The sequence below is a fragment of the Eulemur rufifrons genome, chromosome 28 (genome assembly GCF_041146395.1).
Source record: "Eulemur rufifrons isolate Redbay chromosome 28, OSU_ERuf_1, whole genome shotgun sequence".
Taxonomy (NCBI): domain Eukaryota; kingdom Metazoa; phylum Chordata; class Mammalia; order Primates; family Lemuridae; genus Eulemur; species Eulemur rufifrons.
The window spans coordinates 65,569,363-65,595,473 of NC_091010.1; the positions used below are offsets into that span (position 1 = coordinate 65,569,363).

The following is a 26,111-nucleotide window of genomic DNA, read 5'->3' on the forward strand; positions in this document are numbered from 1 at the left end:
GGAGAACAGGTGGTGAGAATGTACAAAAGAACACTCTCTCAGAAGGCCCATATTTTTATAAAATTATTGGTCTTTTATTTAATATACTAGTAATTAACACAAAACATTTATAATCACAACATTAAGAGAAAAATTCATAGACCATAGCTTGTGTAACTTCAACCTATATAAAATCTACCCAGTAAACTTACCTTGTCATGTGGTTGAAGCTGTGACTTTATGCCATTTTCTTTGCCAAGATAAGCTTATTAGAATATTTGCTTTTTGTTATTATACCAAACAAACTACCCCCTGGGGTGTTCTTTCCTTTAGCATTTTCTGATAATTTTCTCATTGATGTATTTTTTAATTTAATGAGAGCAAACTGGGCTTTAATCATAAAACTGATAAGAGGTTGTGAAACCATGTTAAAACAGCTTGTTGCTTTGGCCTTTTCTTTAGTTATCATACCAGCTGTTAGCTTTCTGTTAAATTCCTATTAAGAGTCTGATCTGTTGTATTATTTTCCCTTTTTCTTCATACTCCTCTAAAAGCTAGGGAATGAGGAACAGCAAGAAAAACTGCTCAGGGAGTGGCTGGATTGCTGTGTGACTGAGGGGGGTGTTCTGGTTGCCATGCAGAAAAGCTCTCGGCGGCGAAATCACCCCCTGGTCACGCAAATGGTAGAAAAATGGCTTGACCGCTACCGACAGATCCGGCCTTGTACATCCCTGTCTGATGGAGAGGAAGATGAAGATGATGAAGATGAATGAAAAAAATCAGTATCAGAAGACCAAGGCATTGGATCTGTGATGACCCCAAAGTGTGGTGCTCCAAGCAGAGCGTGCAGCATGGAATGAACCAAACCTGGCCGTATCTGCTCAGGAGTGTTTGCCTGATCCACACCCCGTGGAGACGGTGCATCTGATGCATGAGGAGACAGAACTTTGGTTGGACTACAGTTTGTAAAAAACTAATTTTATTAAGACAGAACTTTTTTCCTTTCAAATTGTAAATCTGTCTATAAATGTAACGCATGTGGTTGTGTAAGAAATTGTGTAATAGGAAAAGTTGTACCAGCATCTTCATATTATTGAGAAATTTTTTTCCAGCATGGGCACTTACAAAAAGCACATGGCAGGTGATTCTTTGTTCCTTTGAGATATTCTTTTTTTAGTAGAACCTGGTATTCTACTTTCACCTTAAAAGATCATTTAACATTAAGTCTCAAATCTGGAAACTTTTTTGTAGAAATTATCCACAGCAAAACATAAAAATAAATAAGCTTTTATTTTAATAATTTAGTTCCTGTTGTGCCCAATCAAATCAAATCTTTTAGGAACAAAACCAAGAAAAGCTAAGAATTTTTTATTGGGTGAACGTCCTATAGACATTGTTCTTGTTTTGAAGAGGGTTTTGGTTACTATTATTTTATGTCTTTTTAAAGTTTTCTGATATGCCCCTTTTCAGTATTTAGGTATTTGTTTGGAAGAGTGCCCTAAAATGAGGGTTCTTACTCCAGACTCTGGCAGTGGTCTGTTTGTGAGTAGTTACTCCCTGGAAAAGGGAGCAGGCCCACTTGTCACTAAATGGATTGTGTGAAATTTGCTCCGTTGGACTCCACTGACAGTGTCCTTCCCCCAAATTGCCATGCAGAGGGTCTTTGGATTCTTTCTGTCTTTTATCATAACCCCTGCTCTAAGCAAATCTTGTTAGAAGGGCATGCCCTTGCTTAGGCAGATTGGGAATACCAGTTCAGTACAGAATAAAGATTTTAAAAATGCAATAAGGTGGTAAATGCATTGTATGATGAATTTCTCAGTGTGTAGTCCTGGAATTTTTGCATGTTGGTTAATTGTGGCCATTCTTATTTAAAGTTAAAACTATAATCTTAGGTAGAAATTTTTTTTTTATAAAAAGTATTATTTGACCACTTCAGGTATACATTCAATACTGGGTAAAAATTTCAGACCTATCTCAGGAACACAAAAAGACTTAGTGTCCTGATAAGCACTTTCTTAACTATTGATATGGCAAGGAATTTGGAAAGAAGCCCAATATATATAGACACACACAAACATATATTTTTCCTTCCCTGTGATGAAAAGGCTGTGAAAACCTTTTAAGTATTTGCTTCTTGTTTTCTGTTTAGTTGTTACTGAAATGTGCATATCCTCAAATTTGATGCCAGAATACTAAAAATAGAAAAATACCCATGAGCTGTCTTGTCTTCAGTTCTCCCCCCTCCCCCCAACACTCAGAAAGTTGTTCCCAGGGTGAAAGGGTAATTTTTGCTGCATGCTAAAACTTGAAGGAAAATATTTTTGCAGTATGATTCCATATAAATGAATTTTGATATAATAATGGTAAATGTTACTGTTCTAAGTGGTTTATGTTTTCTTACAAATTGACTATGGTTTGCTTTCATTTTGGTCAGTAGTTAATAATCAGAGTTCTTAGAAGGCCACCATTCTGACTGCTTAGCATCTGTAGTAACTTTTTCCACATCTAGGGATCTTCAGTGGGCAGAGATCCTGTTCTAGATGCCTCTTAAGCAAAATCTGCCCTCCTGATTGAAGAAGCCAAAGAGAAATACTAGAGGAAAAGCATCTGGTCACTGTAGTCCACATTGCAGATGACGACGTTCAGAGAATTACAGGCTCAGTATTTAGCTTCTACCTGTGTGTTGTGGTCTGGTGAGTGTTGTTTCCATCCAGTTCCCTCTTTATTTATTTATTTATTATCAGTGACCCTGACCACATATAGTTTGATAGGTACACTGTTCTTCCCTGTGGGAAAGAATTATAGATAGTTCCATTTCCTAGGCTACAAACAGGAATGGGGCTTTAAATGGTTTTCATAGTAGACTGGCTGTTAAAGGCCAAATTTTCTGGTAAATCATTGCTATATTAAGCTCTTGAACTATTAAACAGCCATAATTATTGTCTCAAGATAGAGTAGTACACACTCCTTTGTTGAAGATTATATGTGGCTGGGTGACAGAAGTGAATGTCTTTTGATTGACTCTGGACAGTAATAACTGTATGGACTTAACTTTATGGTTGTTTTTCTAGGGTGAAAAGAGTGTGGTGGTTTTTTGTTCTGACCTGTTCTTCCTTGGAGTAAATTTATATATACACGTTCATTTCCAAAAGACTGTTTGGGCAACAAACATCTAATTAAACAAGACCCAGGTGCACCACGGATTCAGACCTGTCTTTTTATGTTTTTGACTCTTAGGCTCATCGTGTCCCAGACTGAATATATGTGAAGGTCAGATAGTCCCTGTGTGTGCTTGGTGCCTCCTTTCCCTGCATATTTTGTGGTTATGAAGATGATGGTAAATTACCGTTTTGCTCTCTGGAGTGATAGGTCAGTAACTGTGCTCCGTCTCTCCATGGGAAGTGTTTTAATGTAATTTTTCATGGCAGAGTTGGGATGGGGCCACTACCTTAAAATGAGTGAGGAGTCAAGGCCAGGCAGGGTGAATGCTTTAACACTATGGTTTGTTGTCTTAATAGGAAGACGAAGGAAAGGGCTCAGAGGGTTTGATACCTGGAATTACTGGACTTAATTGACAATTGCAGACATCACTAGTATAAAGGGTTTAATGCTATTTTGAAAAGGAAGATCCATTAAATCAACAAAGTTTTTAACCTGTGGAAATGGCTGATGTTACTTATTTTCCAACACTTCTTTGTAAATATCACAATTGTTAGGTTATTGGCAAAAAAGGTTTCAAGATGTACATCCTGTCCTTAAACGGGGTAATTTTACTTTGGGGTAAATCAAAATCAAAACACAAGCAACTTTGTTTCTTGAATTGACTTAGCTCTAATCCACTATTTCATCTTAAGGATGGCATGATTTGATAATGATGGACTTGTATGAGGTTTTGATTTTCAATTAAACTATCACATGAGTTAATTGTCAGCATTCTTGAGTCTGGATTAGGCAAATAGAACCCTGGAATCACAAGAGTTGGAAATTGGCTAAGTGACAATGCAGTTGCCTTTAAACATCTCAAATAGAGAACTTTTTACATTGGTGAGATGTACTTGAATTTCAGAACTTAATAGAAATTTTAATTACTTTTTATTGAAAACTGCACTGAATGCTAAATGTCCACCTTTACAATAAACAAATACAGTAACGGTAACTCACACTAAAACAAAACATACTTCTGATAGCCATTATTTTTCTGTTTGGGACAGTTTTAAAGTTTTTCTTTTGTCACAAAAACAGGAATGTACCTATACAAAGGCTCAAAATAGGCCATCTTTTTAAACAAAAGGCAATGATTCACAAAAGACTATGAATAGAACATGTAACTAGTTGATACAAATCTAATAGGATTTGTTAAAATCAGTCACATCTAATACATCTGAAGTGTTCTTGTATAAAATATCACGTGAAGAAAAGAAGACTTTATCAATGTCTAAAAAAGTGGGTTTGTTCATAGACAATCTGACAAGTTACCATAAAAAGTGTTTCCTGAGACATAAGGAAATGCAACATTATTCTCCTTGAACCTTTTTAGTTCAAGACTTTCCACTCAATAAAATAGCTGAGGATCTGAAACTGAGAAAATATATTTGAGTACAAACAGCTTGTGAAACTTAATACTTTTTTTTTTTTTTTTTTTTTTGCATCATCAGAGGGTATTACTGAACTTACAACCAACTTGCCCGCTCAGTATGCAGTTCAGATGTGAAAAAGACACTTCTCTGTACAGGAGCCTGTACTGTCTTCAATCCTATGCGTGCAGATGTCTAACACAGGCAGTTTTCTCCCCATTTTATAGTAATTTAATCTTCCTATTAGCAAAAAGAGGTAACCAGGCCCTGTAGACCGAAGGGACTAGAGTCATATGGTGGGGATTTCCTCTTAATATTTTTTATTTTGATGTTTGGAACTCTTGATGCAACATTCTAGAGCAGAATGCTCAGGACCTGCTGTGCCCAAGGGACTGATAAAGGAAAAAGCTCTATTTATTCTTTGTGATTTGATGCACAGATGAAAAACTTAACACACAATAACAGAAGTTGGTCGTTAATAAATCACGTCCTAGTCTTTTCAGCGCTTCCGTAAGCAGACATCTTCAGTTTTCTAGCTCTTGTAGTTTTAACACTGCAACATCAATGATGCATATGTCCAAAATCAGTTAAAAAGACCGTCAAATTCCTTTTCTCTTAGTTCATCTATTTTCCACTGTCTCTTGGTCCCGTTTTTCTGAACGATTACCTTCCAGCATCCTCTGCTATTGCTCATTGGGGTGCTCTCGATTGTCCCCGTGTTTTGTGGGCTGGTTGGGAGAGGGCGCTTGGGAAGGGTGTGCCACTGTAGGGAGGTTGTGAGTCACTGGGATGCCTCCAGGGATGATCCCTTCCATGGCTGCAGGAAGTCCTCCCGGAGCCACGCCCACGATGCCCGGTGGGTATCTGAGGAGCACACAGAAATAGGGTCTGATTAAGTCCACAACAGAAAGTTGCCAGGTTAACTGGATCTTTTCCTACTCTGGTCTTTTTTTCTTTTTTTTCCCCCACAATTTTTATGGAATCATTTGTCGTCTTCCCTACCCCCAAAGCAAGGAGAAATACAGTTTTTTATATGAAACACTGACACCCGATTCTCAAAAAAAAAAAAAACTAATCCAATCAGAACACTGGGCCACCAATTTTGTGGCTTTTAGACAAGAGGAAGATACTAGCCCAAATACTAATTATGAACATGGATACTGTACTGTTTAACACATTGACTGCCTCACTAGAAAAAAATTTTTTTTCCTTGGGACCATGAAAATAGAATAAAAATTTTGAAAATAAAACGATCCTTTCTAATGTAATGAAAAATGTTTTTTTTTTAAATAAAAAATATGGAAACTTAAAAATTAGTAATGTAAAAAGTAATGTGAAAACTTGAAAATAGTTCATTAAGGGTAAAGTGTTTTTCTTGTCAGGCTTAAAGGTAAACAAATAGAAAAAATTTATTGACTTTTATTCATTTAATCCACATTTTTAGAATTAAATTGTCAATATTAATAGTAACAATAAGAACATCGATTCTCATGAACCAACTGCAGGGTTTTACCCAGGGGGCCGCCCATCACGTACCACGTACGCCGAGGCAAGGCAGCGTGGGTCGCCTGCGTACCATACAGCTGCCAACGTAGTGTGACTTCATATATGCTTCTCGAGGTCCTTGGCTCAAAACTAGTGTGAGTTAAATTCAACTCACATGGCAGTTAATGCATTAAAAACCATAGTTTGTACAAAGCAGACTCCTGAGTTTTCTGGTTGCTTTAGGAAGTGTTCATGACGTATACCGATATAATGATTTCCCAACAGACAGCATGAAGCACTGTTAGAGTTACAGATTGAATGCTTGTGGGCCCCCCCTCCCCCCTTCACAAGTTCAAATCCTAACCCTCCAAAGTGCTGGTATTAGGAGGTGGGGCCTTTGGGAGGGCATCAGGGCAGGGGGGTCTAGTGTCCTTATAAAAGGGAGCCCAGTTAGCTCTCGGGCTCTCTTTCTGCCACGTGAGGATACAGAGAAAAATCGGTAGTCTGCATCCTGGAAGACTGCCCTCACCAGAACCCGACCCTGCTGGCACCCGGACCGCAGACTTCCAGCCTCCAGAACTGAGAGAAATTTCTGCAGTTTAGAAGCCACCCAGTCTGAAGCACTTTGTTACAGCAGCCAGAACTCTAAGTCAGTGGCTTCCTAGGCTGGTTAGTTTTATGCCCCCGTGGCGCGAGGTGGGACAGGGGAAGTGGTGTGCTGGCTGCTGGCTCAGCGCTGGCCTTCCTCCGAATGCCCAGAGTCTGGCTCATCTTATATGCGAGGTGCTGCGTATGTGAGGACAGTCGGCCACCTACAGAGCATACGGTAATGGGACTCGCTGTGTTTACACGTACTCACAAGGCAGGTGCTTTAGAACGAGTCTTACTTGCAAAGTTCTCAAACCCTTTATCATTGAGCCAGGGGGGACTGTGTCTTACTATGGAAGCCACGCTGCCCCAGCCACACCATTAACACCAGTCAGCAGTCCCCAGGACCTCTCCAGAAGGACTCTGTTTGATGGGGTCCCTCCAGGTATGGCCCCTCAGGACACATTTAATGCTCCAGGGGCCCTAAGCGCCTTGGACTACGTGCAGGACAAGGACAGGCCACCAACATCAGTAAGCAGAGAGGGGAGTCTGGCGCTGTGATGGGCTCAAGTAATGGTACTTGAAAATGGTTATAAGGGCAAAAAGGTGGGGCCCTACGAAATGCAAAGAAAGCCACATGGCCGGCAGCACCAGCATGGCTTCTTCAGAGTCAGCCTTCAGCACACAAACCATCCTTTACCAACCTCTGGTCCCTATGGTTAAAGCAGGGGACACACAGCAATGTTTGCAGACATTTTCAACTGCCACAATTGGAAGTGGCAGGTGCTACTAGCATCTGGTAGGTGGAAGCCAGGGACGCTGCTAAACATCCTACAGTGCACAGACAGGGCCACCACAAGAGAAACATCTGGCCTCCAATGCGAGCGTTGCCAAGAGTGGGAAACCCTGGGTTGGAGTATGGGAAGAATTTCTTCTTGGATTCAAGGCTGCAGCTTTCCTCCTTTATGCAAGAAGGATCCACTTATTTCCTGGATCCCAGCAGTAATGGTGTCAGGAGGGTGAAAGAGAACCACAGGAAATACCACGAATCAAAACCACTGCTCCCTTGAAGGGGTCCCGCCTTTACCCACCCCCCATTCTGCATTCCCTAACATTGCCACCGTTACACCTTTTACACCATTCTTAGCATGTGGACAAGGGTATTATCCTTGGTTGTACCATTCACTGAGCAGAATTCCTCCCTTAGACGATTCAAACTAGAAGATAAAATCACTAACAGGCCTTTCCCCTTGAAGGTCTCATCTATACCATTTTACTACTAGAAACCCTCTGTTTTCAAATGGCTTCAGAAAGAGGGCCAATGCCTAGCTCCCTGTGGCCAGTCACATCTGGGAACTATCCCTACCCTCCTTGTAAAAACAGAAATTTCTGCCTACCAGTTTTAGGCAGTCGTATTTGTTTCTTGGAAGTGAGCCATTAGAAGAACTGAAAGGACAGCACACACGAATCCCACTGACGAAGCTGATGTTTCTTTAGCGCCCGCGTCCCCCAACTCCCCCTGTCCCCAAGGAAGCGAGGCTCAGCCCGAGACAACCCGGCTCCTCTTCTCACCTGTATGCGGCACCATTGAGCTCGGGATGAATCGCCTGCTGGTCTATTACTGACCACGGGGCTGACGTGACAAAGAACTCCTTGTTCACACAGTTTCTTAAGCTTTCTGGGATGCGACCTGGAGTAAAACGATTAAAATTAATCATGCTTTTAAAGGTCACAATGATGTCACTATTATACTTAAGCTGCTCCTGGGGTGAAATGACCTAAAATATTTGTGTCGAGAGAAGCCTGAAGTGAAGCCTTCCTGTGTGGTCAGAGTGCTGGCCCTTTCCACAGGTGAGATGTCCGAGGGCGCGAGCCTTCGAGCTCTTCAGCACGCGGCTTCGCCGGGACCTTCCTGCCTCCGCCTGGAGCCGCCTCCGCAGTGTGCAGTGCACACTGGCTGGGACCGAAGGGGACTGGTTCCCTCTCAGAAATTCAGTTCAGGGCTTCCGTAAACGGGGTGCGACTGGTGCAAAATTTAATTAGCTTGACCCTAAAAGCGAATTCTGCCTATACAGCCACCTGCAACCGGCAGGGTTAGAGGCAGCTCCACTGTGGAGCCGAGGCTTCCCCTCCGCAGGCCAGGCTGGCGACAGACTCGGGCTCACCTGTGATTGCCCGGCGGATCTCCGTGGCAGCGGCCTCCCTCATCTCTAGTGACGCCTGCTCACTATACCAGGCCGTGTGCGGGGTGCAGATGAGGTTTGGAGCATCCTTCAGCGGACCCTGCGCGAAGCTGATGCAGAAAACCACAGTAATTGGGAAGAGTTGGGTCCGTTCCCTACGCCACCCCCCTCCCATCAAAGGGAACTTGCGGCCATGTAGAATGGCAGCTACATAAATAAGAGATAGAGGGACATTTTGGATCGTATTTTGTAAAGGTTGGGAGTGTTTGAACATAATTATCAGAACTCTTCTATGAGAACAGTGTTGGGGATAACTGGATCAAAAAGGAACAAACCCGATTCTGCTGAGGCCTGCCCTCGTCTGACCTGAATCAACACTCTGGGCACAGGGGAAGCCTGTTTGTCTATAGAACAAAACCACCAGCAGCATTTTTCTGCTTCTACTTTTTCTGATGACCTTTGTGGAGCTTCTGGCCCTTTTGCAATGAGTGAGAACACAGCATAATCCTTGAAGAACAGAGACTCTACATGTCGTCTCCACAGCTTCCTCCCCAGGGACCCGTTTGGGAAACTGGCTCGTTTCCGAGCGTGGGGGCAGGTGTGCATGGAGTCTGCAGGCTCCTGGCCAGGCGCAGTCTGGCCACACCTACCTGAAGGGCTCCGATTCGTGCACGTCGAGGGCTGCCCCTCGTATCCTGCCCTCCTTGAGGGCCTGGGCTAAGGCTTTCTCGTCCACCAGGCCTCCGCGGGCCGCGTTCACGAGAAACGCTCCTTGCCTCATCTGTGGAAGGGAAGAAAAGCCAGTTACACACGTGCCGCCACCGTGGGAGGCTCCTGTGCCGAGGTTAAAGAAGAAAGCTGCAAACCAGGGGTCTGGCTGGTCTGGCCGCGTAACGTGGGTGCTGCAGTTTGAGGAAGGGGGATAGCCAGGCTTGGCGGGAGCTGGAGGCCGGGGCTCAGTTTCCGTTGGTCCTGAGAAGCTGGGAGGGTCGCAGCTGTGCCATGTCACCTGGGAGGGAAGCCAGCTGGGTGCTCGGCCAGCTCCTGTCCCTCGGTGCTGCCTGGCTCAGCTCGTGGCAGGGTTTGTCCCAGGGACTCGCATCCCCACTCACCAGCACGTCCACGAACCATTTCCCATCCCTTCTTGTGCCCACAGCAGCGGCTGCCACCTTTCAACAGAAGCTTCCAGGCTCTGAGGGCGTCTGTTTTCAAATTACCTGCTTTATAGTAAAGTCATTGATGAGGTGGTGGTTATGTTCATTGAGATTGCAGTGCAAGGAGACGCAGTCACTCTGATACAGCAAGTCCTGCAGGGTGTAGACCCTCTGCACGCCCAGGGACCGCTCTATCCCATCCTGCAAGTAGGGGTCATAAAATATGACGCTGAATCCAAAGGCCTTGGCTCGAACGGCAACCGCCTGCCCCGTGCGACCTGTGCGGAAACAGAGTGTCCAGGTGAGTGCGTCCACGGCCCGGCCCAGCGCGGCTGCCCCACTGCTGCTCAAGCGAGCGCAAGCTTGCCGTCCCCGCGGAACTGCTGCCCGTGGGACCGTGTGCCCCAGAGGGTGCACACCAGGGCCGACGCGGGCTGAGGCTGCAGCTCGTATTGGCCACAGCACAGTCTCTTTAAAACTTCCTTATTGTGGACATTTTCAAATGCAATTAGAATGTTCTAGTGAATGCCACGCGTCTTTCCTCCAGCTGCAACATCACCTGTATTTCAGGTCTTATCTCCCCACTTTCTGTTTGCACAGCAGGCTGCTTAATATGAGCTTCAGTTATTGCTCTCGATGTCTAACAGGGGGCGTCGTCCTCCTGGGCTCGCTCGTACAAGGGGTGAAGGGATTAAAACTGACCCCTGCAGTCCCGCCTGAGCACAACCCGGCCGCCTGAAACCCCTCTTTGGCTGGGAGGCAGGGGCACGTGTCTGTCAGGCTCGGACCTGCCCGGCTGGTGGAGCTTCTTGCCCGTCTCCAGCATCTGGTCTGGGCCTCCAGCAAGTTATCACCCGTGTCACCTCTCAGGACAAGCAGGTGTCCTGACACCCCCGTGGCTGTCATGTCACAAACCCACAGATCCCCTGAACAGCACCTCCTGCTCCCCACAGCATCGTCAGCATTTTGTAAGCAAAATGGCTCAAGGAGGCTCGCCCGGGCTCTACTGGGGAGATCGCAGGATGACTGTCCATCCGAAGCCGTGCTGCCCGGGGCAGGCTGGGACGGAGGAGGAAGGGAAGACGGACATGTCCGGGCAGGAAGCAACCTTGGAGGGGAACTTGCTGGTGGGTGTTTTGCCCTCCTGCTGAAGCTCCACCCAACCAAAGGCACAACTCAGACAACTGCCGAGGTCTAGAGGCCAAGGGTTAATAAGCTGCTCAACCACGAGGGCCAGCCGCAGGGCCACCAGCAGGGGGCATGTCCCATCTCAGCCCTCTTCAACGTCACCCCGTGGAGCTCCAGCCACACCGCGTGGAGGGGCAGAGGGGCAGGCAGTACCGGGACAGGGCGTGGCCGGACTCACGGGTCCCCCTGCCGTACGGGAAGCCTGGCGCTGACGGCCCCAGCAGGCGCCTGCTGGGCGCTCACGCACAACGGGATCGGCACCCTCCTTTGCCCCATTCCGTGGCTTCCGCCACCCTCCTGCCACACGTTCATCCGAGAACATTCCCCGTCAACCCTCGCCCGCCCCCCGCAGATCCAGGGCCTCAGGGGCCTGTGAAGAGCAGCCGGAGCCCAGCCCCGGTTTCAGCGCAACGGTGCTGACCTCCGGGCATTATTCCTCAGTAGGCTCGTCTTCCATGAATTCACAGATCCCAGTCTTTCCACTAGCTTCCACTTTAGCCGGGAGATTTTCAGGCTAAATACCTAGTGACTGCATTCTGTCACTTGGGACTCGATCAAAACCCAGTCCCTGCAGAAGAGAAGCCCTGGCCAGCAGCACCAGCTCGGTGCCGGCCTGCCCCGATGGCCTGAGCTGGCCCAGAGGACGCTGCCGCAGCTGCGCGGGGGGCCTGAGGCCAGGGAAGGCCGCCAGCCCCCAGCAGGGCAGCCGCGCTGCACCCCAGCTGCCTGCAACCATGCCCCCTCCTGTCTCACTGCGACAGTTCTGGAAGGCTACGGAGAGACTTGCAAAGGCAGCAGGAGAGATGATGACAATGTGTGTGTCGGCGCCCAGGAGGACTGTGGCCGTGGTTAGCTACGGTCTTGAGAAAACAGGGGGTTGGCCTTGATATCCTGAGAGTCCTCCGAAGTCGGGTGACGAGGGCCCAGCCAAGGCGATGACACCCGTGGTGAGTTCCTGTGATGGCGGGAGCCAGAAGCCCAACACCAGCGCTGTGTCAGTGAGGTTCCCGGCCACTCTCAGCCTCTCCCCGGCTCTGCAACCTGGCCAGAGACCACCTGAAGCCCGAAGACGAGGAGACGAACCATCTCCGGGAGCCACAGGAAGCAGAGTGGGGCACCGCAGTGGCCACGCCCCGTGTCTACGTCTCTTACAAAGTCATTTTGTGGCACCCACTTAAAAAAAGCTGAAATAGGATGGGGTCCTCTGAGAACAGGGCAGCTTCCCGAGCGTGGGAAGCACCTGGCACCCAAACTCAGCCCCGGTGTCAGGCTGGGCCAGCGCCCGGTGACCATGCCCTGTGGGTGACAGGCGGACGTGCACGCCTGGAAGCGCCTGGCAACCTCATCCTCAGGCAGGCTGCTCCCAGGTCCCCAGTGGGGCCTGGGGGGCAAAAAGCACCGTGGCTCTCAGGGACCTGGAAACCCGAGTGATGGCCTGGGGAGCCTTCTGGAAGCCCAAACCGAATGACCTGCCCCACGCACGGGCTCTCATGCTCCGAGTCCCAAGAGGCTGTGTGCTCCCCACGCACCATTTCCTATTTAAAGGTTGGGAAACAGAGGCACGAAAGGTCCAGTAATTCCCACAAGATCACAGTGCCAGTAAGTGACAGGGTGAGGTGCCGCGGCAACAAGCCGGGGCTGCCTCCGGTGCACGGCGGGGACTGGGGCTGGGCGGGCCGGGCCGCTGCCTGTGGGCCAGGCTGCTTCCCATCACGGCTCACCCTCTAGTTGTGGAGCCCGCCCCCCACCGGCTTGACACCCTCCCTGGGCCCTTGTGTCTCTGACAGGCCAGAGTGGGTCCAGGAAGGCCGTTTCCTGCCCTACTCTAGGGTGAGCCTTCCAAGCTGACGGCCTCACTATGCCACCCCAGCATGGCATTCAAAGGCCTTCGGGAGCTGGGCCTCCTGGCACCTGCAAGGCCGTTAGAACCCCACAGGGCACACAGCTCCTCCTGGGGAATGCCGTCCCGCTGTGTCCCCCGACACCAACACGGACCCATCCTTCCAGAACCAGCCCAGATCTCACCTCTGGGGCCCGTTCCCTCATCCCTCTTGACCCCAACCTCCCAGCCCTGCAGCTTGGCAGTGGGCACCGGCCCCGCTCTGGCCCACAGCAAACACCTCTCAGTCACCGCCGCAGGGAACCTGCCGGGCAGGCCTGCCTCTCCCGGGGGTCCCCGAGCTGGCCCTGGCACGTACCGAAGCCGATGAGGCCCAGCGTCTCCCCGCGGATGCGGGCTGCTCCCGAGGCCACCTCGCGGATCTGCTCCACGCTCTGTACCCGCGTGCCCTCCCGCAGCGCCTGGTACAGCCACGTGTTCCGCCGGTACAGGTTGAGGATGTGGCAGATGGTGGAGTCGGCCGTCTCCTCCACGGCGGCGGACGGGATGTTGCACACGGCGATCCCTGCGAGGACAGGACAAGGCCCGAGGTGAGAGAGCCTCAAGTTCTCCGGGGACGCCCAGGGCGCCTGGGGGAGGCAGGGTTTGTCACTACTGGCCGTGTGGCCCCAGGGGAGGCCCACTTCAGTGCCTGGGGGCCACAGGGCTGGGGGCGGCGGTCGGCAGGCCCCCTGGCTGATGTGCAGGACACTTTGGTCCCCACATCCACCCCAACGGGCACTGTCGGTCCAGGACTCGCTCATAGGCAGCTTCCTCCCAGGCCGGCACCAAGTCCCAAAGGGTGTCCCAGAGCAGCAGGAAGCTAGTGGGGGCCTCAGACCCACCCTGGCAGCGCTGCGGTGGAGGGACCAGAAGACCACGGACGCCTGAAAGTAGACCCCGCCCAGGCCCAAAGCACCCAGGGTCCTTGGGGAGCCGGCAGGGGGCAAAGAAGAATAGCCTTTTGTAGGATATTGAGGTTAATGCAAAAAATCACATTGTTATCAAGTAAAAAAAAAAAAACAAAAAAAAAAACCCTCCACCACCCCAGCAGATGATGTGAGCAAGGGCTGGAATGGGACGGAACTGATGTCTGGGTCCAGCCACGTAGTTATTCTGTGGCCCCTGATTGGCACCAGCTCTGGCTGGAAGGACAGAGCAGACAGGATGCCCTCCTCGTCCGAGGAGCTCTGGGGCTGAGCCAGGGCGGGCGCAGAAGCCAGCCTGGGGCCTGCCAGGCAACAAGTTCCGAGGAGGGGCCTAGGTCGAATGGCTCTGAATCCCAGGTTTGGGACCCCTAGGAAGCAGCTCTCCCCACAAGGGACAGGCAAGGCAGCGGACTCCACCTCCTCCTTGCAGGACTCGGTGGGGACAGAAAGCACCTGGCAGCAGGGGGTCCACCGCATAAGAAAAGGACCTACAGTGCAGAGGAGCCCCCTCTAGCAAGGGGGGGGGGGATCTGCTTCACAAGGGCTGCCCTGAGGTCCTTGATGAGAGACCCCTCAGCAGGACAGGCAGCTCAGAGAGTGCAAAGCCACCACGAGCGGGTCCACATTCTGCCCACCCCACCTGGCCGACAAGGGCTCCTCTGGGCCACAGACCCCTGCCAGGGACCGAGTGCTTGATCGTGGTCTCGGCTGACCGTCTTTCCCATGAGTGGACATCAGTAATCCTGCATGGCAGGGGCCCAGCGTATCTGAAAACTCAGCACAGGACTGTGGCTTGATCACGTGCCACCTGACTATTAACAGAGGCTGGCGCGACGTTTAGGAAAATCCTTGCCAGTCAGGACAATTTTCATTCCTGAGGGTCGAGGAGGGTCCGGCAGCAGGACGGGACCCCAAGGACTCTGGCACAGGCACAGCCGCTGGCCAGGATGCCACGGCCGTGGCTCGGCCACACGCACAGCGGCAGCCCCTGCAGGTCCCTGTGACAATATCACTGGGTGGGGGTAGGTGCAGAGAGGGAGACTGAGGCAGGGTATCTGCTCGGTCTTCACAGCAGAACCTGGACATTTAGCTGCTTGGCTTTGGTGCCCGTCTGGAGAACCAGAGTGCACAGACCGGGAGAGTGAGCAGGGAATGAGCTGCACGCACTGCCGGGGACCGGGGACCTTCCTGCCCCAGTGGCGGTGGTGCCTTTGCCAGGAAAGGCCGTAGCCTTTATCACCTTCTGAAGTGAAAACCTCTCTCCACCACTCTGTAGAGAATCCTCCAAATGCCCGACACTGCCGGCCTCGTGGGAGCCTCTGTCCCCACGAACACGGCCCCAAATAGCTGAGCTGCCTTTCCTCTGCCCTCGGTGCTGTGATTCTTTGCTGTAATCCCTTTGGAAGCACCACAGGGTTGCAAACTGGATGGACAAGTTGAAACAGCCTGAGGGCGCCCGGACTCCTGGCCTCCAGCCACTTCCCTCCCTGCCCTGCTTCCTGGTTCCTGGGGAGACGGCAGAGAAGACAGAGCCTCACCCTGGCTTCTCATCGGGGGCTGCCAGCTCTGAGTCTTGTGGCCCCAGATTGTGCCTCCTCCCCAAACACAGAGGGGCCCGTCCATCGGGAGGAGTGTGTGCCTGCAGCCACCTGCCTGTCTCAGCCCTCGTTACCGAAGCCCCGAGAGGGTCAAACATGCTTGGAGACAGACTCCACGTTTGAAAAGTGCCCTTTGAAAGGGCCCAGCAGGCATCTCCCAAGCAGCTCCCTTATCAGATGGGACCAGGACCAATGAAAATGCCACCACTCACACCACCTTTCTTCCCAGCACCTTGGGAGGTCAAGGAGAGGGTGTTTGCTTGAGGCTAAGAGTTGAGACCAGCCCGGGCACCATATCAAGACCCCATCTCTTTAAAAAAAAAAAAAAATGTAGCGGGTTGTGGCGGCTGGTGCCTCTAGTCCCAGCTCCTCGTGAGGCTGAAGCAGGAGGATTGCTTGAGCCCAGGAGTTCAAGGCTGCAGTGAGCCTGGGCAAAAGAGTGAGACCTTATCTCAAAAAACAAACAAAAAACCAAACCAAAACGAAACCTCCAAAATACACCAGAAAAACTGCATTTCTCAGCCCCAGCTGTCTTCCACGGGCCTCAGGACTCCGGGCACACAACCTAACCCCTGGGCACATGCAGTCGTGTTCTCCTCCACCGTTCAAACTTGGGATTTCAGCTCTACTAAGAGCACAAAGAACATTTGTTTTCAAACAAAAATATCCCTGTTGGTGCCAGGGAAAAATGGAAAATTTCAGTTTATATTAAACACACTTCTGAAGACTCACATCCCCCTGAGTTTCTTTGCTGCAACAAAGAGGGGCTGAGAGTGACACCGAGGCCAGGCGCAGCGGAGCGTGACGGCCGCGCCCCCGAAGCTGCCACTGCCCCAGGCCCCGTGAGGAGCCTGGAATCCATCTGACCCTTTCTACTTCTGAGACGCTACCATGCAGCGCTGGACAGAAGCGCTGGACAAATGACCGAGTCGTGTCTTCTCCTCTGGGGCGGCCCCTCCCAACTGCGTCCAGACGCCCAGGGCCACCGACAGGCTGGCTGCCCGCCCTGCTCACACCCCAGACTCACCTGCACCCCGAATGCACACGAGGGACTAACGACTGCAAGAACCCCCCCTGCCCACCACGCAGAGCCCCAGGCTGGGACTGTGGAGAAAAAGCCAGAGCCCACTGGGGTCGCCTCGACTGAGAACATGGCAGGTGGTGTCTGCGGGCAGAACTGTCAGATGTCTGTTCAGACCTGGGCCTTGGCTGTGCAGGGGTCACACAACCCAGCCTATTGCTGGAGCACCGGGGCCCCCTGGGGCAACAGACCCCAGGAAGGGCCATACCAAAGCCAGGCTGCGGTTCTACCCACTGGGCCCAGGTGCCTGGTCATTCTAAGGGATCCCTTAGAAGCCTCGTGAATTTTAGGCACTTAAGTGCTCACGAGGTGGAGTACAAACCCCAAGCCAACGTGCTAGGGTGGCTTATTTCAAACACAGAGCAAGTGCAGAGACCTTCCTGGGCCTCTCCCGAGGTCTTAGATGCCAGCTCCTCGTGCCACTGCCAACAGCGCATCTGGAGCCCACACCAGGCCCTGGGACGGAGAGGCCACTGCACCATGGCCCCCTTGGGTGCTTGTGGCCAGGGGTGCAAGCAGTTAGTCTTCACTCCCCCACTTGCCCGTTCTCACCTGCTGCCTGTGCTTCTTTTTTCTTTGAGACAGAGTCTCACTCTGTTGCCCGGGCTAGTGCCGTGGCATCAACCTAGCTCACAAAAACCTCAAACTCCTGGGCTCAAGCGATCCTCCTGCCTCAGCCTCCCGAGTAGCTGGGACTACAGGCATGCGCCACCATGCCCGGCTAATTTTTTATAAATATATATTTTTAGTCGTCCGGCTAGTTTCTTTCTATTTTTTTAGTAGAGATGGGGTCTCACTCTTGCTCAGGCTGGTCTCGAACTCCTGAGCTCAAAGGATCTGCCCGCCTTGGCCTCCCAGAGAGCTAGGATTATAGGCATGAGCCACTGCGCCTGGCCTGCCTCTGCTTCTTTTTTTTTTTTTTTTTTTTATTCATGATAAATTATTAAGTGAACAGTGCAAGTTAAAAACAATAGTTTCATATTTTTCCCCACCCCCCCTTTCCCGAGTCAGCACCTTCAAGTGTTACCACTCCCCAAACAGTGCGCAATGCACTCATTGTGTACTGCCTCTGCTTCTTTTGAAACCTCTGCCATCCACGTGGCTGGGCACCTGCTTTGGCCTAAACCGGGCCAGGTTCTGCTGGGGTCGCTGTCCCCGAGGCCCAGGTTCCTGTGTGGACAGGAGCCCTAGGGACGGGGCCCCATCCCAGGACTGGAGGAAACCCCAGAGCTGCGCACTCAGCAGGGGCAGTTCAGGGGACAAGTGGCTGCTTTGGGGGAGGAGCCCATCGGCTCATCCTTGCTTTGGGTTGTTCCAAGGCACATGGCACGTGGTATGTGGAGGCGGGGCTGACAAAGCCCTCAGACCCCTCTGCAGCCAGACATGGCTGCTCCGTGGTCCCCGCTCTGGCTCCCTCCCTACCAAGCCCACCTGACAAGGCCCAGCGCTGCCACACACTCACCGAGCTCGCCCGCAGCCTTGATGTCCACGTTGTCGTAGCCGCTGCCTATCCGCACGATCACTCTCAGGGCCTTGAACTTCTCCAGGTCCTCCCTGGTGAGGGTGATGGTGTGGTACATCATGGCGCCCACGGCCTCGTTTAACACCTGCGTCGGGCAGCAGAGCACAGGGTCAGCGCTGAGCTCCGCAGGGCCCACTGGCGCCACCCGGGGTCACCCTGGAACCTCAAGCACAGGGTTTTGGTAGGAAAATGACAAGCTGGAGACGTGGCTGTTTTGGGGCCATCTGGTGACTCCAGAGACCTAACTGGCCAGGGGGTGGCCTAACGAGGGACCCCCCCCCAAGGACAGAGTGGCCCCAGCTGGGCAGGGCGGGCCCACCTTCTCGTGGATCTCCTGAGTGGACTGGGCGTCACAGAAGGCCACGGTGGCCAGGTCCTTCAGGATCGGCATCTCCACGGTGCAGTCGCGGCCGTCCAGCAGGGCCACCAGGGGGCGGGGGTGCAGGGGGCCGTTCATGATCTGGGGGCGGATACCTGCGCAGAGGGAGGCAGGGCATGGTTGGGGGGCGGCCTGCGACCCACCCTGGGGAGGAGCCCAGCCTCTGCCTGCAGCGGCTCCAGCGGGCCACTTCCACGGGGAGGAGCCTCCCGCCCGCACCCCACTCGCACAGCGCCCCCCTCGCCTGCCACCAGACCACAGCTGAGGCCAAAGACCAGCGGGCACCAAGGCCAGAGTGGGCTGGCCCCCCAGCACAGGACCCGGTCCCCTTGCTGTGCCACCCGCCTGCTCCAGTGCCAGCTGCTCCTCAACACAAACACAACAGGGGATCAGGAACTTCCTGGAGAACCCGTGAGACACAGGAACTCTCCCAGCCCTGCCCTGCCCTGCGCCAGGTGAAGAGCGGAGGCAGGTCCAGGTCGGTGAGGGTGTGCACGAGGCCGGTGGCCTGTGGCCCAGGAGAGCAAACGTCTCAGAGGACTGCAGAGCCAGTGGCCGCCCACACTAGTCCAAGCCACCACGTTAATTCTGACGGATGTCCTGGTGCTGCCAACAAGGTCAGAGGAGAGCAGGGAGGGCAGAGGGGCTCCAGCAGGCCTCTCCCTGCAGGTCCAGGCAGACTCTCCGGCGATTCCAACCAGACCAACACGGCAGCTTCCAGATGTTCAGCAGGGTGGGCGGTGGTGATGCCTTGGCCTGCCCTCTGCCACACGGCCATGCCCTGTAGGCACACGCCCCGTCAAGCCCGCCCACAGCCCAGGATGAGCCATTCCGTCCAGCGAAGCCCGAAGGCCCTGACAATCTCAGAGTCAGAGAAGCAGCATTTTCTCCAACAAAAACCGTCAAATCCGTCGCTGGGGAGGTCTTGGGTCTGCAGCCCCTCCTGACCACCTGCCTGGGCACCAAATCATCACGACCTTGCCTTGACCCACAACTCAGACACCAGAGAACCGCCACCCCGGCCGCAGAGAGGACCACACCACCGGGGAGCCAAGATGGGGCCATGTCTGCTTTCTCGTCAAATCAGAAATCTTTAGCATAAGGTGAAAAATCAGAACAAGACAGCTTCCGGGGCCTTTTAAGCTTTCAGATGTCCAGACACACTCCGATGGCGGCCTGAGCCCCTCCCACGTGCCCGCGAGACCGTCCTGGCCAGCACAGCAGCCGCGGCTGCAGGTGCCCACTACCCCCCTCCCTACGGCCAGACAGCCCAGGCCACCTGTCTCCCTCCTCTCAGAGTCTGCCTGTCCTCTCCTCTGAAGGCCACTGGCCGGGAAGGCGAGATGTTCTCAGGCCCCCGGACCTCTGCGCAGGCCAAACTCAGCTCTGTGGCCACCTTCAGCCCCCAAAACTTCAAGGGTATTGCCAGTCCCTGAAGTGGCCACTTGGTGGGGCCAGCTGGGGCCCCAGACACACGGGGGTCCTCATCCCGTTAGCCCCAGGCTGTGGTGAGAAGCCGGATCTGTGCCCACACCAGGACTGCGTGCGCGGCTGTGGAGGGACAGCCCAGGAGCCCACCCTGCTGCCCCGCGGATGCGGCTCCCACCCACAGCTGCTGTAGCTCGGGACAATCGGCTCTTTGAACAGAGCACAGAAAAGGCTTTTGTCCTGGCCTCAGGACAGGCTGGGGGAGCCGGGGGCATGGACCACCTCCGGGTGCACCCAGAGCTGTGCAGGGCCCTGTTCCAGCCCAGGCGGGCACTGGAAGGAATCATAGTCCCTCCCAACCCGTGACCAGCAGCTGAGGCTGTGATGCTCAGACACGACAGCTCAGGTCCCCAGCTGCTCCGGCAGCTCCCCTTGGGACCCAGATCCCCAAACAGGGTGTCCAAGTCAGCCCAAACCCCACCAACCTTCCGCACCGGAACAGGGCAGGGCAGGCGGGAAGGGGGCAGAGGGCAGCCCCCCATGTCCTCGGCAACCCACACTGGGCAAGGAGGGTGCAGGGCTGCTGTTTCCTGGAGGGCCAGCCGGCCCTCTGCTCACGCTCCTGTTGGCCTAACCAGCAGGTCGTTCCCACGAGGAGGCCACAATCGCCCTGGGAGAGAGTCCCCCAGGGGCCAAAGATGATGTCTTCAGGCAGGACCCCTGGAGAGTCCCCTCTACCTGACCCTGCGGAGAGGGAAGTGAGGAAGCAGGGACTGTGTATGGAAAGCTGTGCACCTCCTCAATTCACCCTCAAGATACGCTACAGCACTGCCATCCCTGTCAACAGATGAGGAAACTGAGGCACAGAGCTGCTTCCTTGGCTCTTCCCTTATGCTAACAGTGACACGGCCAAACCTCAACAGACTCCTCCCACACCCTCCTGGGGTCAGGGGGGTGGCAGTCCTAGAGGAGTGGGCAAGACTCACTTGCCCCCTAGGCTGCTCCGCCCACAAGGTGAGGAATACCCCAACTGGACTTTCAGGGGTGCAGGGAGGATGGTTATAGACAGAGAGCACGACTATGATAAGAAATCCAAGTTATTAATTAAAAAGGAACCACTCAGGAAAACAACGCTGGACACAAGGTGGGAATCTCAGAGCCACCAGATGTGTCTGGAGAGGCTGCGAGGCCATCGTCACAAGATGTCCATACGCAGCCCCCGTGCCTGGATCCGTTACCCGGGTAACAGACTCCAGGTTGCCTGGCGATTGGCTCCCTCCCCCAGTTGGGCTGCTTTTCTCTCGGGTGAAACTAAACCCAGCCTTTGCCCTCCTGCTTTGGGCTGGGCATGCAGAATGCAGCTAGGGCTGGTCCAAGACACCCTCCGGCTACCTGGCTGCACAGCCTGAGGCTCCTCCTGGCTGCAAGTCCTTTATGGCGAGGCCCGTGCTGCCAGGAGGTCCACGTGTGGGGCAAGGAAGCTGTGCGGAGATGGCTGGGTGGGGCGAGAGTCTCAGGTGTCCTGCGTGAGGTATAAGGAGTCCAGAGCGGGGGCCACAGGGTACACCAGCACCGAGGACAAGGGAAAAGCTTAGCTGGGACACTGCCAAGGTTTGCTTCTAGAAAGAAGGGACCACCTTACATACACTCCCTAGTCCCAGAAGTACACCAGGGAGTCAAGTTAAATCTGAACAATTTTTAATGTATTAGGATGTAATATACTAGGATGTAACACATTAGGATGTAATATACTAGGATGTACTACATTAGGATGTAATATACTAGGATGTAACACGTTAGGATGTACTATACTATGATATAATACATTAGGATGTACTACATTACGATGTAATATACTAGGATGTAACACGTTAGGATGTACTATACTACGATATAATACATTAGAATGTACTACATTACGATGTAATACGTTAGGATGTACTATACTAGGATATAATACATTAGGATGTAATATACTAGGATGTAACACGTTAGGATGTACTATACTAGGATGTACTACATTAGGATGTAATATACTAGGATGTAACACATTAGGATGTAATATACTGGGATGTAACACATTAGGATATACTATACTAGGATATAATACATTAGGATGTAATATACTAGGATGTAACACATTACAATACCACATCACAAAGTAAGACTCACATACATTAAGATGGAACATGACCCCTTAAGGGACCACGGGAAACGCTATCAACTCAGGGGCTGGCCCCTAGGCCCGGGGCATGGGGGTGGTGGTGGTCTATGTCCTCTATAGTTGGGAATTTCAGAGAAGAAAGCCCAAGCTACAATGCTTTTTAAAAAATGGGGTTTATGATAAAAAAAAAGCTCTGGCTCCCAAGTACTGGACATTGCTAAAGGCTTTTCTGCGCACACAAACCCCAAGACTGGCAAGAACCCTGCTATGCTGCTGCCATTCCCACCCCACAGACCAGGAGTTGGAGCTTAAGGTGGCTGCTTATGACAACGTGTGACCACGAGAGCTCCTCACCGTCGCTGTCCGCCTCGCAGTGAGGAAACACTCGCCGACGCGGGTCCTGGAGTCTCCACTCACCACTCATTATCCTTCCTTTCTACGCTCTCTCCCTGTCTGCTTCAGGACAACCGCAGCTGCAGCCGGGCACGCCGTGGCCACGCGTCAGTGCCTTACTGCGGAAAGCCTGCCCGGCATTAGCTCTGCAAAAAGCTCTGCTGGCTCCCCTGGTGTCCATCGCAGCTGGTTTCGGGCCCGCGCTCCACGAGGGGGCCACACACCGTGCACCAGCTCGAGGCCAGTGCGACGTCCACCCTGGGCCTGGTCCTGCTCAGAGCTGCAGCTGCAATAAGTAACTGTGAAATCAGAGCTCCTCGGTGGGAAACAAAGACAATACCAGGCCCCGACGCTGGAGTCTGTTAACAGTCACCAGTCACCCTGCGAACACCACGTCCGGAGGCCTCACAGATCCAAAGCGGGTGGGCACGCACCTCCAGGGAGGACGTAGCTCTCTGGACACCCAGCTTTGGTGTGATGCCACCAGAGCTGCAAAACAGCACCAGATGCATTTTGGGGAGCTGTCTGTCCCTCAGTGGACACAGGCCCACAGTCCTGGGGTTGGCCGTCCGGCTCAGGACCGCACGGGGCAACTGGGACGTGCTGCCCTTAGCAGAGTCACTGAGAAGGAACTGGCCTGATCCTGCTGCACACAGCTGCCCCGCGGGGTTTCTGAGACCCACTTTCCACTCTTCCCGGACACCGTGAGTGCAGCTGACATCCTTCCAACAGAACTAGCCATTAAAATCAAATGATGTGAATTTGTTTCTGTTGCCTGCAGCTCAAGAACCAAACTGTCCCACGGGCAGGATTTTGTTGCTTTCAGGATTTCAGGATTTTACCCCAAAGCAAAGCAGCTGCAATGATCTCTTCTGACATAGCAGGCAGAGGCCGGCTCTGGCCTCGTTTTACAATTGACTAGATTTTATGAAGGATCCGGACACTGCAGCAGCCTCGAGATAACCAGTGCTGGGTGAGCCAGGAGCTCCGGGTGACAGTCACATGTACAGACAGCTCCTCTTGTGCCTGGGGTCACCCCCTGTTCCTGACAGAAGCTGGCCACATACCCCAGGAAGTCCCCACAGGTGGCACTCTCAGGCTGAGACCACCAGGGGAGAAAGGACCAGCCCAGTTCAGGAAAAGCCCCCCTGCTCTGGGAACAGTGGCCTTGCAGGTGACACAGAGGGAGCTCTGTGGGCGGCAGGCAGTTGCTGGGATTCTCCAGGTGATGCCACCAGCTGTCCTGAGGAGACACAGACACACCAACCCTAGAGGTCCGGGTGGAGCGGGAAGGGCCCATCAGACCTGCACCTGAGGCCCCTCCAGCCTGGACGCCCTCCCCCACCTCCAGGACAGCCCCGTTCATGCCCCGCAGACCCCAGCACCCTTAGAAACACTTCGCCTTCGCTGCAGCCTGCTTCCAGATTCAGCGGCCACTTCCTGCATCCAGCCTGACTCCACGCTCAGTGACAATTTCTAGAAGGCCAGACACAGCAAACGTCCCATAAGGGTGCATCTCAGAGGCTTGGTCCGCAAACAGAACTGAGCACCACGGCTGGGCCAAGCTGGGGGCCAGACATGACAGGGGGACACAAATGAGCCCCCGCCCCCGGCATTCAGCATTCAACTCATACATGTGGCTGCGTGGAGGGGTCCACCACCCTGGCACGAGGGGCTGTGGAACTCTGTGAGGTCGGAGGCAGCTCTGTGTTCTCAAGGTACGAGATGGCTCCCTTGCTTTGCAAACATGTTTAACCACGTTATAGGAACTGTTCTCAACCGTCAGGCGTGGGATCTAAACACAACAAATGCCCTGCAGTTGGCCGATCTGGAAAGTGAGCAAAGCCACCGTGACCGGCTCCCGTGCCGCAAGGGAGCACCTGGGAGGGTGCCGCAGCGGCAGGGAGGGCAGGCCACCAGCTCGTCCCTTCTGCCTTTCACAGGAAAGGCCACAGGAGCCGATGCTGAACCGGTGGTTCCTGGAGCAGCTTCCAGGCAGTGATTCGGAATAGAGCTAAGTTGCTAAGTGCGGCACTATTTTAAGGTTTTAAAAAAAATGCAACTGCCATTGGGAATCTTGGCTTTGTTTCTACGCTGCTATCCGCCTTACCATTTGGCAAATGTGCTTTCCCTGAGTGTTGCTGGGAGGCTCTCCCAGAGCTGCACCCACTTCCCCGCCCAGCTTCGCAGAGGCGGGAAGTGACCAGCGTCCCCCCTTCCCTATCACGCCTCTCAGGCAGTCGTTGGGTTTTAAAAACTCATGTACAGGTGTGTGCCCCCCCCCCCCCCTCAGCAGAGAACCCAACTCTTCTCAGCTTCCCTCTCCTTTCAAATCTTAACTGACGGGATGGTTTTCCCTCTTCCTACCTCACAATGCAAATACACAACCACTTTTCTATTTCTGCACTCAGGGCAGACATCACCAGTTGATCCCAGCACTCTTTCTTAAGCCAGGACTGGGGGCCTCAGAGTCCTTGCCGGCCTCAGTGCTCCAGAAAGCCACCCTGCACGGCCAGTTGAAATCTTCCTGCCGCGCTTGCCCAAGGCCCTCTTGTAATGGACAAAGGGGCACGAAGGTCATTGCCCACACATTACAGAACGATGTGAGCACAGACAGGCAGGGACACCCAGGGGAAGGAAGCAAATGCCCACAAACCAGGAGCAGCCCACAGCGTGCAGCTGCTCGGGGACCTGCTGTGGCAGGGGTGGGGGCCTGTGACCAGGGGTCCCCCATTCCACTCTGCTGGGCAGGAGGGAGGGGCAGAGTGGGGCAGGGCTCTGCGGTGGGCGTCCTGGTTTGCACCCACGCGCTTCACGGCCCAGAGCCTCAGCCCTGCCTAACTCATGGACACCAACCTCCCTGCCATCTGAGGCCCTCCCAGTGTCACTTCGCTGCTCCCCCAAGAGGTGGAATCCACTTCCCTCCCTGGCAAGGCCAGGAAGCAGGCTGGCCTTGTAATTTGCACTGACCAAGGGCAGGCGTTGACTAAGTGATGCTGCGTCATGGGCTTGCTGCGATCTGAGACCACCGTGCTGTGAACGACCTGGGATGAAGGACCATGGGGTGAGAGGCCACATCTGTGGCTGAGGCCACCTCAGACTGTCCAGCTGCAGCCAAGGTCAAAGCTGCCTGCAAGTCCCTCCGTTTTAGAGTGATTTGCTGTGCGGCGAAGCTGACAGATGTGTGCAGGAAGGGCCACGCTGAGCCTCCTGACCCCGAATAGCCGGCAGGACAGACCAGTGCCCGTGCTGCAGCAGCCCCGAAGCTGGCCCCGGGCTTTCCAGGCAGCGCCCCAGCAGGGACTGGGCTGTGGGTGGCCCAGTGACCGGCTTCACGCTCACGTGTGGGCGAGAGCCCTGCTCTCCTCCACAAACGACAAGCGAGGCTGCCATGTCCCAGGGGTGGGGGCCTTTCTCCAAGGCTGTCAGAAGGTTTCAGGATTCAGATGAGGCCTTTTGAAACAGAGTCCCGGCCGAGCGCGGTGGCTCACGCCTGTAATCCTAGCACTCTGGGAGGCCGAGGCGGGTGGATTGCTCAAGGTCAGGAGTTTGAGACCAGCCTGAGCGAGACCCCGTCTCTACTA

General features: G+C 53.2%; 2 protein-coding genes across 5 annotated transcripts in view; one reads left to right on the forward strand and one right to left on the reverse strand.

Moving 5' to 3' along the window:
- ZRANB1 (zinc finger RANBP2-type containing 1) overlaps nucleotides 1-3,850 on the forward strand; it is a 63,729-nt gene extending 59,879 nt beyond the window's left edge. For all 3 annotated transcript variants that reach the window (XM_069460343.1, XM_069460342.1, XM_069460345.1), the window contains exon 10: nucleotides 534-3,850. In XM_069460343.1, coding sequence (XP_069316444.1) covers nucleotides 534-752 — 219 coding nt within the window. In that variant the 3' untranslated portion in view covers nucleotides 753-3,850. The remainder of the gene's footprint in view (nucleotides 1-533) is intronic.
- A 799-nt stretch (nucleotides 3,851-4,649) lies between these two features.
- Nucleotides 4,650-26,111, reverse strand: part of CTBP2 (C-terminal binding protein 2) — a 45,052-nt gene continuing 23,590 nt past the window's right edge. For both annotated transcript variants that reach the window (XM_069460214.1, XM_069460213.1), the window contains exons 2-9: nucleotides 18,483-18,637; nucleotides 18,104-18,248; nucleotides 13,353-13,559; nucleotides 10,030-10,244; nucleotides 9,463-9,593; nucleotides 8,795-8,922; nucleotides 8,202-8,319; nucleotides 4,650-5,420 (exon numbers count right to left, since the gene is read on the reverse strand). In XM_069460214.1, the coding sequence (XP_069316315.1) occupies nucleotides 5,240-5,420; nucleotides 8,202-8,319; nucleotides 8,795-8,922; nucleotides 9,463-9,593; nucleotides 10,030-10,244; nucleotides 13,353-13,559; nucleotides 18,104-18,248; nucleotides 18,483-18,637 (1,280 nt within the window). In that variant the 3' untranslated portion in view covers nucleotides 4,650-5,239. The remainder of the gene's footprint in view (nucleotides 5,421-8,201; nucleotides 8,320-8,794; nucleotides 8,923-9,462; nucleotides 9,594-10,029; nucleotides 10,245-13,352; nucleotides 13,560-18,103; nucleotides 18,249-18,482; nucleotides 18,638-26,111) is intronic.